This window comes from Heterodontus francisci, chromosome 7 (assembly GCF_036365525.1).
Source record: "Heterodontus francisci isolate sHetFra1 chromosome 7, sHetFra1.hap1, whole genome shotgun sequence".
Classification (NCBI taxonomy): domain Eukaryota; kingdom Metazoa; phylum Chordata; class Chondrichthyes; order Heterodontiformes; family Heterodontidae; genus Heterodontus; species Heterodontus francisci.
Window position 1 is genome coordinate 102,327,030 of NC_090377.1, and position 15,372 is coordinate 102,342,401.

The 15,372-nt window shown below is 42.6% G+C and overlaps 1 protein-coding gene across 9 annotated transcripts in view; it reads right to left on the reverse strand.

The window, feature by feature from the left end:
- Nucleotides 1-15,372, reverse strand: part of LOC137372189 (diacylglycerol kinase beta-like) — a 636,709-nt gene that overhangs the window by 296,819 nt on the left and 324,518 nt on the right. For all 9 annotated transcript variants that reach the window (XM_068035767.1, XM_068035770.1, XM_068035771.1 and 6 more), the window contains 2 exons: nt 9,797-9,895; nt 4,514-4,630 (listed from right to left, as the gene is read on the reverse strand). In XM_068035767.1, the coding sequence (XP_067891868.1) occupies nt 4,514-4,630; nt 9,797-9,895 (216 nt within the window). The remainder of the gene's footprint in view (nt 1-4,513; nt 4,631-9,796; nt 9,896-15,372) is intronic.

The following is a 15,372-nucleotide window of genomic DNA, read 5'->3' on the forward strand; positions in this document are numbered from 1 at the left end:
ACGCTTCCTCACACTCTGCTTCCTGTAAGGACTCCCTTCCATTCTCTGAATTTCTCTGTCTCCGACGCATCTGTTGATGATGCAACCTTCCACAACAGTGCTTCTGATAGATCTTCCTTTTTCCTCAACTGAGGATTTCCTTCCACTGTGGTTGACAGGGCCCTCAACTCCGACCCATTTCCCGCACTTCTGCCCTCACCCCTTCCCCTCCCTCCCAGAACCGCGACAGGGTTCCCCTTGTCCTTACTTTCCACCCCACCAGCCTACACATCCAAAGGATCATCCTCTACCATTTCCACCACCTCCAGCGTAATGCCACCACCAAACACACAATGATCGAAACACAGAAAGTGTTCCCCCCGCTCCCCCCCTCCCCTGTCAGCATTTTGAAGGGATCGTTCCTTCCTCGACACCCTGGTCCACTCCTCAATTACTGCCAGCACCTCGTCCCCTTCCCATGGTACCTTCCCATGCAATCGCAGGACGTCTAATTCCTTCCCTTTTACCTCCTCTCTCCCGACCATCCAAGGCCCCAAACACTCCTTTCAGGTGGAGCAGTGATTTACCTGCACTTCTTTCAATTTAGTATACTGTATGTGCTGCTCACAATGCGGTTCCCTCTATATTGGGGAGACCAAACACAGACTGGGTGACCGCCTTGAGGACCACCTCCACTATGTCAGAAAGCATGCCCCCGAGCTTCCGGTTGCTTGTCATTTCAACACCCCCCCACCACCCTGCTCTCATGCCCACATTTCTGTCTTTGGTCTGCTGCAGTGTTCCAATGAACATCAAGCTCGAGGAACAGCACCTCATTTTCCAATTAGGCACTCTACAGCCTTCTGGACTGAACACTGAGTTCAATAATTTCAGAGCATGACTGGCCCTTCTTTATTATTTTATTTTATCAATTTTTTTTTACCATGTGCCTGCCTTAAACTGAGTTTTTCATGTTTGTGCTTTTGGCTAGGGCTGTTCATTATTCTGCCATTCATACTCTCTCTGCGCTAATGCTTTGTCTTTCACCACACCACTCTCTTTGCCTTTGCCCATGACCACCTTGTCAGTTAATCTCTCCAGCCCTTTGTCCTATCGCACACCTTCCCTTTTGTTCTCTTTCCACCCCACCCCCGCTTTACTTGCTTAAAACCTATTACATTTCTAACTGATGCCAGTTCCGATGAAAGGTCACAGACCTGAAATGTTAACTCTGCTTCTCCCAGCACAGTTGCTGCCAGACCTGCTGAGTATTTCTACCACTTTTTGTATTTCATTCAGTGTGTGTGTGTGCGCGCGCTTGCGTGTGTAAGTGAGAGTAGTGGAACAGGAACTTGTCTGGTTTCTTCTACTTACTCCTTCTCCCTCCACCCACTTACAGTCCTGTTCTGTCACTTTGTGCAAGTCTAGAACATGTGGGCAAAATTTTAAAATTAGAACTAGGATATTCAGAAGTGAAATCAGGAAACACTTTCTCACACAAAGGATAGTGGAAATCTAGAATGCTATCCCCAAAAAAGGTAGTTGATGTTGCGTCAAACAAAAATTTCAAAATTGAGATCAACAGTTTTTGTGTAAAAGTATCAAAGAATATGGATCATAGATGGATAAATGTTGAGAAATATATCATTTTAAACACTTCAATCAGATCATCCTTTAACCTTCTAAACTCAAGAGAATACAAACCAAGGTTGTGCAATTTATCCTCAATTTAAATCTTTAAGCTTTCATTCAGGTGTGCTGTACCCCTCCAAGGCCAATCTATCCATCAAGGTGGGGTTCATAAAACTGGACGTAGTACTCCAGATGGGTCTGACCTAGGCTTTATACCATTGAAGCATCATCTCCTCTGTATTCCAGCCTCTTTGAGATAAAGGCCAATATTCCATTAGCCTTTTTGATTACTTTCTGTACCTGTACAGTAGCTTTTTATGATTTGTGTACCTGGACATCCAAATCCTTTAGCCCCTTCACAGGTCCTAGCTTTTCACCATTATTTAAATTTGTCTTTCTTGGATCCAAAGCAGATGAACTCACCTTGCCACATTGCACACCATCTGCCACAGTTTCTCCCATTCACTCAATCTCTCTATGTCCCTTTGTAATTTCTTGACCCGCTGTGCCTGCTAACTTAGTGTCACCTGCAAACTTGCATATACAATTTTTCGAACCTTGATTCAAGTGATTGATGTATATAGCAAAAGCTAATGCGTATAGATCCCTAGGGAACATCACATCCTACCAATCAGAATACCTTCCATTTATCCCTACTCTCTGTCTCCTACCTGCCAACCAATTACTGACCCATGTCACAAGGTTACCTCCAATTCCTGCATTTTTATTTTTGCTAATAATCCCTTGTGTGGAATCTTTACTAATGCTGTCCGGAAGTCCATATAGACAATGTCTGCAGACACTCCCCTGTATATCATGCAAGTGACCTCCTTGAAAATTCAACTAGTTTTGTCAGATAAGAGCTATCCTTCACAAATTTATACTCTTTTTGACTAGCTTATACATGTTCAAATGCTTAATCACTCTATCCCTGATGAAAGATTCTAGTCATTTCCCCACAACTGACATTTAGCTGACAGTTCAATAGTTCCCTGGTTTCTCCCACCCTCCTTTCTTGATTAACTGACTGACATTGGCAATTTTCCAAACCAAAGGCACAATTCCTAAATCTAGATAGCTTTGGAAAATTATGATGAACGCATTGGAAATTTCTCCACCCGCCTCCTTTATTAACCTTAGCTGGAAACGGCCATGTCCTGGATTTGCATCTATCTTGAAGTCCCATAATTTTTTTCCATTACCTTTTTTGAAAAACTGATATTCAATACAATTGCCACCCCTTTATCGCTTTGTAGGTTCCCTTGTATTTATATTTTTTCCTCTTCCTTTATTGTGAGAATATAAAATATTAATTTAACAAGTCTCTTTCCTTCATATCCATTATAGTATCACCTGTATCTATCTTTAATGGGCCACATTCCCCTGTAGCACTCTCTCTTATTAGTAAAACATTTTACTGTTAGTCCTGATATTTCTTGCACGTTTTTGCTCATACCTCTTTTTGCACCTCTTATTACTTCCTTTGCATCACTTTATTGTTTTTTTTAAAAATCGCTCTCCGTCTGCTAGATTCCTACTCGTCTTTGCACTTGTGTAAGTCTTTTCTTTTCACTTAGTATTGTCTCTTACCTCATTTATTGACCATGTTTGCTTAACTACACAAATGGAGCTTTTGCATGTTAGGGATATGTGCTGGTTTGTACTGTGCCAGCTACAACTCTGTTTGTCTGTTGATCTACCATTCACAGCTCAGCCCAGTTTACTGAAGTCAATTCATTTCTCATCCTTTCAAAGTATGGCTTACTTAAGTTTAAAATCTTTGTGTGTCTCTTCTCCCTTTCAACCCTATTTACAACCAAATTATTATGGATGATACTGGAGTAGAGGCTGTTTTTTTTTGCAGAGGACAGTAAGGCCCGATTTCTCTTGATATGTTCCATCCAGCCCATGCTGAAGGATAGATGACTAAACCATTTCTGTGCACCTTGGACTTGAAAGGACAAAGATGGGTCATATCTGTATGAATGATAGGTATGGGAGAAAGTAATAGCCTTGCTGGGGACAAGGGCATCAAAGATGGAGGTGAGGAAATAGTTGGGCAAATAGACAACTGCATAAGTGTCTTAGCAAAAGGTAGGCCAAAGGCAATTGTAAGTCTAAAAGTGCAGCTGTAAATGGCTCGAGTAACAGGATAGATACAGAAGGAAGTAGAGTTTGAAATATTGATGGTGAAGGATACAAGGAAATGGTCAGTGATGGATTTGTCAGTGAAGACTGTGGGTGTAGAAAGGCCACAGGAAATAACTAGGTTCAGGAGGTGGCCATGAATGCAGGTAGGAGTGTTTAATGGAAGAAAAAGTTTAGGGAGAACAGGAGGGCAGTAAATTCAGAGGAGAGGAGGAAAGAGGAGCTGTTACTGAGGTTCAATTCACTGAGGATTGACAGTCATGCCCTGCAGAAGCTGAGGGAAAATATCTTGGTGAAATTTCCTACTCTGGGTTCAGTAGATAAAGAGACGCATATCTGGTCTGTGCTGAGTCTCTGATGGTTTACTGGGTAAAGGCATCAACCTCAGGTCTGTTCTAAGTCTCCGACGATTTAATGACTAAAAGTTACAGTGAATATGAAGACTGCATCCTTTACTGAATGGTTAAGATTCCATTTGCTTAAATTCTTGCACAATATCAAAAAGCATAACAAAACAGGGAATCGCCCTTAAGACCCTTGCATCAGCCTTCCTCAGCTGCTGGTCTGTTACTCCTCTTAATATCAGGCAGGCAAGTATACAAAAACTGTCCCAGCAAAGCAGTCTAATTTTAAGCCTCCAAAGCAGAGCTCAGTCCCAACTGCACTAGAGATCACAGAAACATCAATCCCTTTATATTTCAAGTGAATAAATGGGGATTATTGATAGTTAAATATTTTGATCTTCTCAACATACCTGTAGTCCTTGTCCATCCACTGTTGTTGTATTGTATTTAAAAGCCTGATTGTTATCATCTGAGCTCGTGGTTGTTGGTGACTCACTTTCAGCCTTTTTCTGATTGGGCTGTCTATCCTTTAAAAAGAAACAACCAAAACAATTAAGCAAATCCAGTAATGGCTTCTCGATGTTTTGTTGGACACATCAGCCAGAAAGACTGGAACTTTTCAGTGCAGCTGTGGCATAAGAGTAGAGTTATACCATATTTACTCATGAAAATTTGCACAAAACTGATTCATTCCACTTTTAGGTTTAATCTTTGCTACACACAAACTTGTTCAATTATTTGCACTGCTTTTGAGATATGTCTGTCGAAACCCTCTACTTCACATTAATATAGCTTCACCATCCATGCAAATGATCAGCACATGTGAGTTTTCTCCATTTACTCGAAGAATGCACTGTTGTAGACCGACAACCAAAAGGTTAGGTGCAGCACAGCCCAAAATCACCTGACATCATCATAAATGAAACTTCCGGAGTTTGATGGTGATGTTATCTGTGATTTTTCTTTTATCTTTGGATTGCTGCACTATACTCAGCTAAAGTGCTGCCAATCTCAGTGCACCTGATATTTTTCAGTCTCCCGTTCCTACCTCCTCCCATGTTCAGAAGAAATAAGCCACTCGATTCCCTAAGGGAATACCCAATGCTCATACTTTTATATCAAGTGCACCTGGAGTGTGACCTAGTTTTAGGACTGGTAACCATGGGGATTGTCCCTAGTTTGCCTGTAGACCTGCTCTTCGATAATGATCTGGTGGGGCAAAGGTGGTAACTTCTCCAGTAGTTTTAGTGAGACTGAAAGAGCTCAGGGAGACAGCATAGTTGCAGGAACATCCCTGACTGTGTGGTGACTTGGTCTCAAGGGAGGCTGAACTGGCACTGCAGACAGATGACACTACTGTCTGGTTGTCTGAAACTTTCTTTGGGAAGTTAGAGGACCTAAAGAATGAGTTAAACAGAGCTTCCCTAATTGGGGCTCAGCAAGCCAACCCAGTATTAAAGAAGTTAGCACAGACTGCCCAAACCAAAACACAGGGAGTCCGAGTGCTACTATTTAAAGAATGAGATGCTGATGAGGAAGTGGAGACCTCTTCACAGACTTGTGGATGAAGAGTGGACAATGGTTCACCAGATAGTGGTACCATCGAGGTACTGTAAAGAAATATTAAGAATGGCCCACAAACTTCCAATGGCTGGACATGTCAGTGCACGAAAAACCAAAGCCTGCATAAGACAGCAGTTTGACTGGCCAAAGCTCCACAAAGATGTGGTGGAGTTCAGTAAAACTTGCCACATGTGCCATGTTGTGGGGAAGCCTCAACCTGCAATAAAACCTGCACCCCTAATTCCCATACTGGATTTTGGGGAACCATTCAGCAAAGGGCTGGTGGATTGTGTAGGACCCCTGCCAAAAACAAAAGGGGACCGACAAGCACAGGTCTGTTAGACAGTTAGGGGACAAAAAGGACGGTGAAGACAAGTCTGAGGAGGGCCAGGAGGATTCACAACTGGAACCCTCTACCGTCCGGTAAGCCAACCCTGAAATGTTTGGAGAATTAGACCCCACACTATCCTACGCAAATGCAGGCCAAAGAGGAATCCTACCAAGGCTGCTAACAGCATTTACAGAAACCTACAGGGACAAGGAAAGTTTCCAAAAAGGCAAACCAACAGAAAGCGCGACGTCTCACCTCATCAAAGTATCGCAGGGGAGTGTTGTGAAAGCTGGACAGACACCTGCTAGCAGGAATGTCCCAAAAGACATCGGGCCAATTAGCAAAGAGACTCGTCCCACAGTAAAGGGAAAAGGGAAGGAAAATGCCCTAAAGCGAACAGCACTTGTCTGGCTCACCAGAAAACTAAAAATGAAATCAGGATGGATCTACTACTGAAGAACCCAACGATCAGGGCCCAAACCCAAAGCTAATCAAACCCACCAATTTCAATTCCAAATGTAGCAAGGGCAAGGGCCCAGAGGAAATGTCATTCACCTCACAGTGGCTAAAAACCAGTTTATTACCCACTACCACTACAGGGAGAAAAATTATCAAGGTACTGGAACCCGAATGGTTAGATTCACGTGTTGCAAAAACAGCAGTTGAGGGGTTAAAGCTTGTACATAGTGGAGAACTTGCCTTAAACAATAATGGAAATTTGCAGACCCCAAGTTTTACCAACAACCACATGTTCATTGAGACGCACATCCCCAGGGTATTACCAATTGATACTAGAGAAACTTTAACCCCATTTAACAACACATGACCATCCCAGTTAAGACTCCAAAAATTATTATATCAGCATTGTTGTTGCAGAGATAAACCAGCTGCAGAAGTCCTGAGGGCAATGGGTGAATTTGGCGAGCGAGTAAGAATGAATGCATGTTTTCTTCTTTTTCTTTTCCACTCCTTTAAGGAAATGTTCCTATCATCACATTTCATGCCATGTGGTACAGATGTGTCAAGAAAACCCTATATACCAAATGATAAATAATAATTTCTTCAGTTGGAAACTTACAATAGACTTTTAATGGGAATAAATCCTACATGTTAACTTTTTAAAAAACTAGCAGCCAAGATGCACACTGCACTTTGCATCTGAAATGCCAGGAGATGGACTGGAGACAAAATGTCTAACAAGAAGCCCAGCCAGAACAATGCTTTGGCTAACTGAGTAGATTAGCCAGATCACCCTCGTTAGCAGGACTTTCCAAACCATCTCAAGGCATTCATAAATGGAGACATCCCTCCGGGGGTAAACCCTGACAATCCCACCTGAGGAAGGTCTTGGGTTTTAGATTTTGGACCTCATTAAAAACAAAGGGGATTGAGAGAACCATGTGACCATCTGTCTATCTTGGAAGAAACTGGGAGTTGTTACAAGTAAGTGACTGTGCAGCAGCAGAGGAAGCTGTGGGCCTCCCTTTCTCTCTCTGCAGAAAACATCAAGTTTGAAAACCAACTGCGACTGGGGGACCCTCCAAGCCTACAGACTGCTACAGCCAGCGACCAGGGGAAGAAAGCCAATTACAATATTGCCTTCAGGAAAACCCTGAGCAAAGCAGGCCAACCATAAAGTGCACTTTGACCAGCGAGGACTTCAAGAATACAGTTTCAGGGGAGAACTACTGGATCACCCACTTCACAGACAGTGTATTTGAGTTCCATTTATTACGGACTTTAATCCCACCATCAAATCTATTTTTTCCTCTGTAATTTATCTGTGTCTGTGTGATTCTCGTGTGAATGTGTGCCTGAATGTGTAGCATACTTTTGGTATTTCTAAATCGGTGTTAGAGTGTCAAGTATAATTAACCGACCTCTTTCTTGTTTAAACTCAAGAAAACCTGACTGATTGTGAAAGAACCAATCACAGTAAAGGTAAGAAGGTAAAACACTCAGAGGTGGTGAGCACAATCACTGTTTAAAAGGAATAAACCCTGTTGCAGTCAAATAAGAGGGAGAGCAAGAGTGGAGCCTGAGATCCCCTCCTCACCTGGCCGTAATACCACATTGTGCATAATAATGGAAGAGGAGCAGCAGAGGCTCTGAGAGTGACTTACCTGGAGAGAGTCGTGAGTGGCAGAGACAGACCTGTGAGGAACCTACTGGGCCGAGAATAAAGAGAGACTCAGGCTCAGGGCCTTCCACTTATCTGGTGAGAGTCGGGACCGGAGGTGGTGGATCGGCGAGGGACCTACCAGGGAGAGAATAAATCCAGACCCAGGCTTGGGGCCTTCCACACCTGGAGAAAGTCGGGAATGGCAGAGGTGGACCTGTGAGGAACCTAGTACTGGGAGAGGATAAAGAGACACTCAGGCTTGGGGCCTTCCACTTACCTGGAGAGAATCGGAGCGATGACGGACCTGCAAGGAACTTACTACCTCTACACGCCAGAGTTTGAAAAAAAAAAATCAAACCGTGACATCACAGGAAACTGGTGAGTTGATTGACTGGTCAGTATTTGCTGCTTAAGAACTCAGTCTATACAACTTGGAGTTTAAAAACATTAAAAATATTAAGTATTAATCACATGTAACAAGTGGGTAGCTGGTGAGTCTTATTTTTTTCAAATAAGGTTTATGATTATGCTGAGGTTATTTCTATTGTTGGCGTTTTAGTATTGGTAGGGTATATAAATAGTAGTAAGGATTGGTAAAGTTTGTTAGCAGTAGTAAGGTTATTATTGGTAAGGGCCTGAGCTGCCTCCCAGGAGGAGGCCATTAAGTGGCAGTTAATTGGCCACTTAAGGGCCTTGATTGACCTGGGGCAGGTGGGCTGTTTCTCGCTGCCTCTCCTCGTAAAATTACAGCAGGGGCGGGACAGCATCGGGAACGGCCCCCCACTTAATTTTACGACCCCCCCACCCCCGGCACCACCAGTCCACTCCTTTGGGAGCATAAAATTCCGGCCGAAAACTCAAAGCTCCTGCCACCAAGACCAGCACAGAACCTGACATAAAATTAGACCTAATTTTTGCCTAAGTGCAATCCAGGAAATTCGGGGCCACAGTACTCTTAATGTTATCAAATAAATACTTGATCAGTAAGTTCAAATGGTATTCATTTAATTTCGTAAATACCTTCACCTTTATGTTTTGGTTGCAAACAGCTTACTTGTAAGGTTGGTTCTTACAACTGGAGCAGCAATTAGTGCAGCTGGATTCCTTTGTCAGATCATAATCCTCTTATAACTCCAGCATCTAGTCATGAAAATACTTAAGATTTGATTAATTTGTAAACTAATGTCTTGCTTTATCTCACAGCAATAGAAAAGTCCCAAATACTGAAACCTGTTCACAGCATTTATATTTTTAAGCGTAACCTTTCGGCAAGAAAACAATTAGCACATAATTATTCACAGTACCCAAACTGTACCTGCACTTGAAATAAAATATAAATGAAGAAATTGGGAACCTATTTAAAAGCACGAAATGGTGACTAATTTAAGTATGCACTTCTACAGAAATGAGAAAAAAGATAATTCAATGAGTTCAGGATTTTCAGATTAATTTTATCTACCTCTTCCTTTTGCACCTGTATGCTTTCATTCCCTGTTGAATCAAGAATTGGTCCATTGCTTTTTGAATATTTTAATCAAGTCAACATTTATTATACAAGTGTGTGCCAGGAATAGAATTCATAAACAGAGGAAGTTGAAATGATCAGGGGAAAAGTAAAGCAAAATTAAATTTGAAATGCTCAGGTACTGTATAAGAAATTCTAAGTTGAAGTCTTACCAGAACTACAGGGCATATGTAGGAGGGAAGTAAAATGTGGTCTTTTAGTTGGCCACCATCACATTCAGGTTTGATATGCAAGACACAGTTATTGTGAAGCTGCAATTAAAAACAAACAATAAGTAACTCAAGCTAGAAATTACGAATAGCTAAATATAAACATAATGATCAATGATGGAGGGCGATACAGGAAAATACATTCTAATCTAATTCACTGACGTTACGAATCAAAGGTCTAGGATCGTATATTATGATTAAAACAATGTATACTTCTCTCAATTATTTTTCTCAAAAATATTGCAATCTCAAAACAAGAGTCAAGGAGTGAAGGTACACTAAAGTGCTTGGTGCACATGCAGCTGAGGTCTAGAAACAAGTTACCCACATGCCCTCTGAGCTGCAAAGTAACATATAGCCAGGAGAAAAATAAAGACATTTGATACCATGAAAAATAAAAATAAGAATCAATAAATGAATAAAAAAACCAAACTCAGGCTAGGTTTGACATATTAACTTAGAAATGAAGGTCCTCTTCACGCTGGATCCTTTTCGGAGGTAGCACTGATATATCAGTGAAGGAAGTATGCTGTCTACAGATATTTGTGAAAATGCAATAGATGTTGCATCTTTGGATTTTCAAAAGGTGTATGACAAGGTGCTGCACAGGAGGCTTGTGGATAAAATTAAGTCCATGGTATTATAGGAATTGGGGCAGCACTGATTGGAAATTGGTTGCAAAACTGAGAGGGGTGGTGAATGGATGTTTATTGAGTTGGGGATACAAAAACATCAGCATTCCTCAAGAGTCTGTGTTGAGTCCATGAACCACCTTTATTCATGTGTAGATGAGCTACAATATCAACATTTGCAGATAACAATAAAATAGGAGACTGTGATTAACTATGAAAAGGACTGTCAAGGACGTCGGAAAGGCACAAAGAAGCTAGTAGATTGGGCAGATGTCAAGTGAATGTAACACAGAGATGTGACAATAATTTTAGGAGGACAAATTAAGGCATGGACATGGCAATAAATGATGAACTTAAAAGGGAGACACACACTTCGGAGATTCTGATACACAAATCTGAAAAAGTGAGAACAAGTTGTAAAAATTGCATATTGGATCCTTGCTTTCATAAATAGGGACACAAACTACACAAGCAATGAGATAATAAACTTATATAAGTTACTGATTATGCCACAGTTGCACCCAGTTTTGGGTGCTCTACTTTAGGAAGGTGCCAAAGCCATATTCACTAAGATAATATCAGCGATGAGAAAGGTATAGTTTTGAGAAGAGACCAGAAAACTGGGCCAATTTTCATCAGAGTACAGATTAAGGGGAGCTCTGATAGACGTGTACTCAATTAAGAGGAATTTTGATAAGGCAAATAGGGAAAATCAATGCCCACTTGTTGGTGAGTCTGTAACTAGAGGGCATAAATACATCACCACCAGCCGAACAGAAGGACAGATTAGGAGAAACTTTTTACCAAGAGATTTGTTAGGACGTGGAGGCTCTGCAGCATTGGTTGTTCGGGCGCTATGGATGCTGTTTTGATTCCAAGCTGGCATCCCCAGCACACATGCATACTTCTGGTGTGCACTGTGCCAGAAGCCATCTTGGGTAGGGCGGTGGTGTGGATGCAGTGAGCGTGTGCCGGAAGTATACAGCGTAAGCAGCTTGTGATTCAGCTCGTTAAACACAGATTTGACACCGGCACTGCCATTTAAAAGCTCAACACTTTGAGCTTCTGCTCTCTCTTAAACACATACTCAGCAGCAGGAAGGAACCTCCAGCTGCGCTATTTAAAGTGATCAACAACTACTTTCAAGTTAGTTGCTAATTGATTTCTACTGGCTCTTGCTGAGCTTGTAGAAGTGATTGGTGATTTGTACAGTTATTTTAAAGTTGCTCAAGTCTACATGGAGGGATGTGGCAGGTGATGAACGACTTTTCCTTGACTTCAAGGATTCTGCACAAAACACTTGCTCCCAAACGTTGGTGCAGTAGATTGCATCCATCTTGGACTGCAAGGAGAATAAGCAGAGGCAACACAGAGTTGGACAAGCTGCTGATAGATGGACAAGGAGGAGGAGACGACAAGTTCTCAGGAGGACATATCTGCCCTGGGTGATCATGGAGCAATTCTCCTGCCTCAGCCTGAGCTAGGAACAGTGCATCAGACATCTGAACTTCAGTAAGGAGGCGTTCACTGAATCTACCATCTGCAGCAGCCATAACTGCAGCCTCAGAACAAGGCAAGGACTGCATTGCTAGAGGCTCGTTGATTCTACGGATGCAAATAATGCAGTGCAGGTGTTTCTTACAGGTGAATTTACAAATCAGAGGCAAATCTGGCAACATTGAAGGACATTTCTGCATGAACATAGTTCAACGGATGCACATTCTGTGTGCTAAGTAAAAAATTCCATTTGTACCTTCACCCTTTCTCGCATTGGTTTATTTTTAGTTGCATTATTTGATTTCAATATCAAAGTGACACTTTGCAGAATAAAATGAGCTAAAATGTAGTTATATTGTAATTCATAAATGGTACTTCACTGGTAATGTACAACAATGGACAATTAAGGAAATGCTTTGGGCTCCCAAACCATTGGTAACATTCACAATACTACAGCCTTGCTACCCTAGCCTGAACTTGAATCTTTCTCTAGTTTCTCTCCTATCTCCCTTCATGCCCTCTCTGACCTCATCTTATCTGCGAGACCCACTTCCTGCTCCACTGACACTAGTCCTATTAATTGGCAGACAACTCAAGTTCCCTTCTTGGCACCTATTTTGGCTGACATTGTAAATAGTACCCTCTCCTCAGGTACTGTCACCCTCCCTTTCCAAACTATCATCACCCCCAACTTCTCAAAGAATCCATCCTTGACCCCTCTGTCTTTGCAAACTACTGCCCCATCTCCAATTTCTCTTTCCTCTCCAAAGGTCTTGAATGTGCTGTCGCCTTGCAAATCTGTGTCCATCTTTCCTGCAACTCCATGTTTGAATTTCTCCAATTAGATTTCTGTCTCTGCCACAGCACCAGAACAATCCTAATCAAAATCACAGGTGCTATGTGACTGTGATGTGGTAACCTCTCCGTCCTTGTCTGTTCCAACCGCTCTTCAGCCTTTGACAAGGTTGATCACACCATCCTCATTCAACACCTCTCCACATTTGTCAGTCTGAGTGGGATTGCCACTCAGTTCCACGCTTACCTATCATGTGCTACGGCCGATATTCCATCACTACTTCTGGAGTCCACCCAACGCTCTATCCTTAGTCTCCTCCTCTTTCTCACATGAAACCCATCAGCAGCATCATCCAAAGTCATGGGGTTAAAATCCAATGTATGCTGACCATATCCAGCTCTGCCTCTCCACCACACCTCTCAACACTTTCCACTGCACAGGAGTCGTCAACAACAATAACTTGAATTTATAAAGCACCTTTAACGTAATACAAGGTCAAAAGGTGCATCACAGGAGCATTATAAAATAGGACAATGAGCCAAATAAGGAGATATTAGGTCAGATGACCAAAAGCTTAGTCAAAGAGGTAGGTTTTAAGGAGTGTCTAAAAAGGAGGAAAGTAAGATCGAGAGACGTAGCAGTTTAGGAGGAAATTCCAAAGCTTAGGGTCCAGGCAGCTAAAGACAGCCACAGATGGTGGAGGGATTAATACCAGGGATGCTCAAAAGGTCAGAATTGAAGGAGCGCAGATATCTTGACAGACTGTGGAGCTGGAGTAGATTAGAGAGTTAAGTAGGGGCAAGACAATGGAGGGATGTGAAAACATAGATCAGAATTTTAAAATCGAGGCGTTGCTAACCGAGAGCCAAGGTAGGTCAGGGAGTACAGGGCAGATGGCTGAATAGGAAGGTGCGAGTGTGGACATGGGGAAAAGTTTTGGATGGCTTCAAGTTTACGGAGGGTAGAATGTCGGAGGCTGGCCAGCAGTGCATTGGAATAGTCAATTCTAGAGGTAACAATGGCAAGGATGAGGGTTTCAGCAGCTTATTGGCTGAGGCAGGGTCAGAGTTAGGTGATGTTATGGAGGTGGAAATAGGCAGTTTTAGTGATGACATGGATATGTGGTCAGACACTCATCTCCAGGTCAAATATGACACCAAGGTTGCGAACTGTCTGGTTGAGCCTCAGACAATTGCCAGGGAGAGGAATGGGGTCAGTGGCTAAGGAGTGGAGTTTGTGGTTTGGACCGAAGAGAATGGCTTTGATCTTCCCAATATTTTGTTGGAGGAAATTCCTGCTCATCTAGTACTGGATGTTAGACAAGCAGTCTGACAATTTAGAGACAGCGCAGGGGTCAAGAGAAGTGGTGGTGAGGTAGAGCTGGACGTCATCAGCATACATGTGGAAAGTGATGTGTTTTCGGATGATGTTGCCGAGGGGCAATATGTAGGTGAGAATTAGGAGGGAGTGGGGGGGCAAGGATAAAAGCTTGGGGTACACCAGAGGGTAACGGTGTGAGAGCTGGAAGTCACTGCAGGTGATTTCCTGTATATGATTGAATAGATAAGAATGAAACAAGGCTAGTACAGTCCCACCCACCTGGATGTCAGCGGACAGACATTGGAAAAGAATGGTGTAGTCAGCCATGTCAAAGTTTACTGACAGGTCGAGAAGGAATAGCTTACCTTTGTCTCTGTACAAAGGATGCCATTTGTGACTATAGTAAGAGCTGTTTCGGTATTGTGGCAGAGGCAGAAACCCGTTTGGAGGGATTCAAACAGAGTTCCGGGAAAGAAAGGCACAGATTTGAGAAGCTGCAGCACGCTCAAGGAAATGGAGATTGGAAATGGGGCGGTAGTTTGCAAGGACAGTGGGATCAAGGGTTGGATTTTGAGGAGAGGAGTGATGATGGCAGATTTGACAGAGGAGTGCCGACAGCAGTCTTGACGGAGAGGGTGATGACGGCAGACTTGACTGAGAGGGTGACAGTACCTGAGAATCGTTAGCAATATCAGCTAACATGGGGACCAGGAAGAGAAGTTGGGTGATCAGCAGTTTACTGAGAATAAGGTTGAGACAGCAGGAGCTGGGTCTCATTGACAAGATGAGCTCAGAGAAGGCATGGTGTGAAGTGGACGGGGGTGCCTTAGAGGAAATTTGGCCCAGTTGGCTAGGGGGAGGGAAGTAACAGATGCAGCTGATCGAATGGTACCAATCTTCGTGACAAGGAAGCTCATAAGCTTCTTACACTTATTATTCAAGGTGATGGTGCAGGAGACATGCATTTCTATTAGTAAAATAATCTGACAGTTTATGGCCCGAATACACCCATTCAATTTTAGAGATTTTCTTTCTCTCCAGGAATTGTTTCAACCAGCAAGGTCAATCTGTAACCTTTTCACAATGGCACTTTTCGTACAGTGTACATTATCCCACAACGAGCAATTATCTACATAGCATTCAATGGGCACATTATCTTCAGTACCCCATTGTACAGAATGTCATTTAAACTTTTTGCAAATAGAATCTCATATGCATTGCCTCCATAAGTGCCAGTGTTTCAGCAGCTGAAGTACTTTTAAAAACCCTTTTTA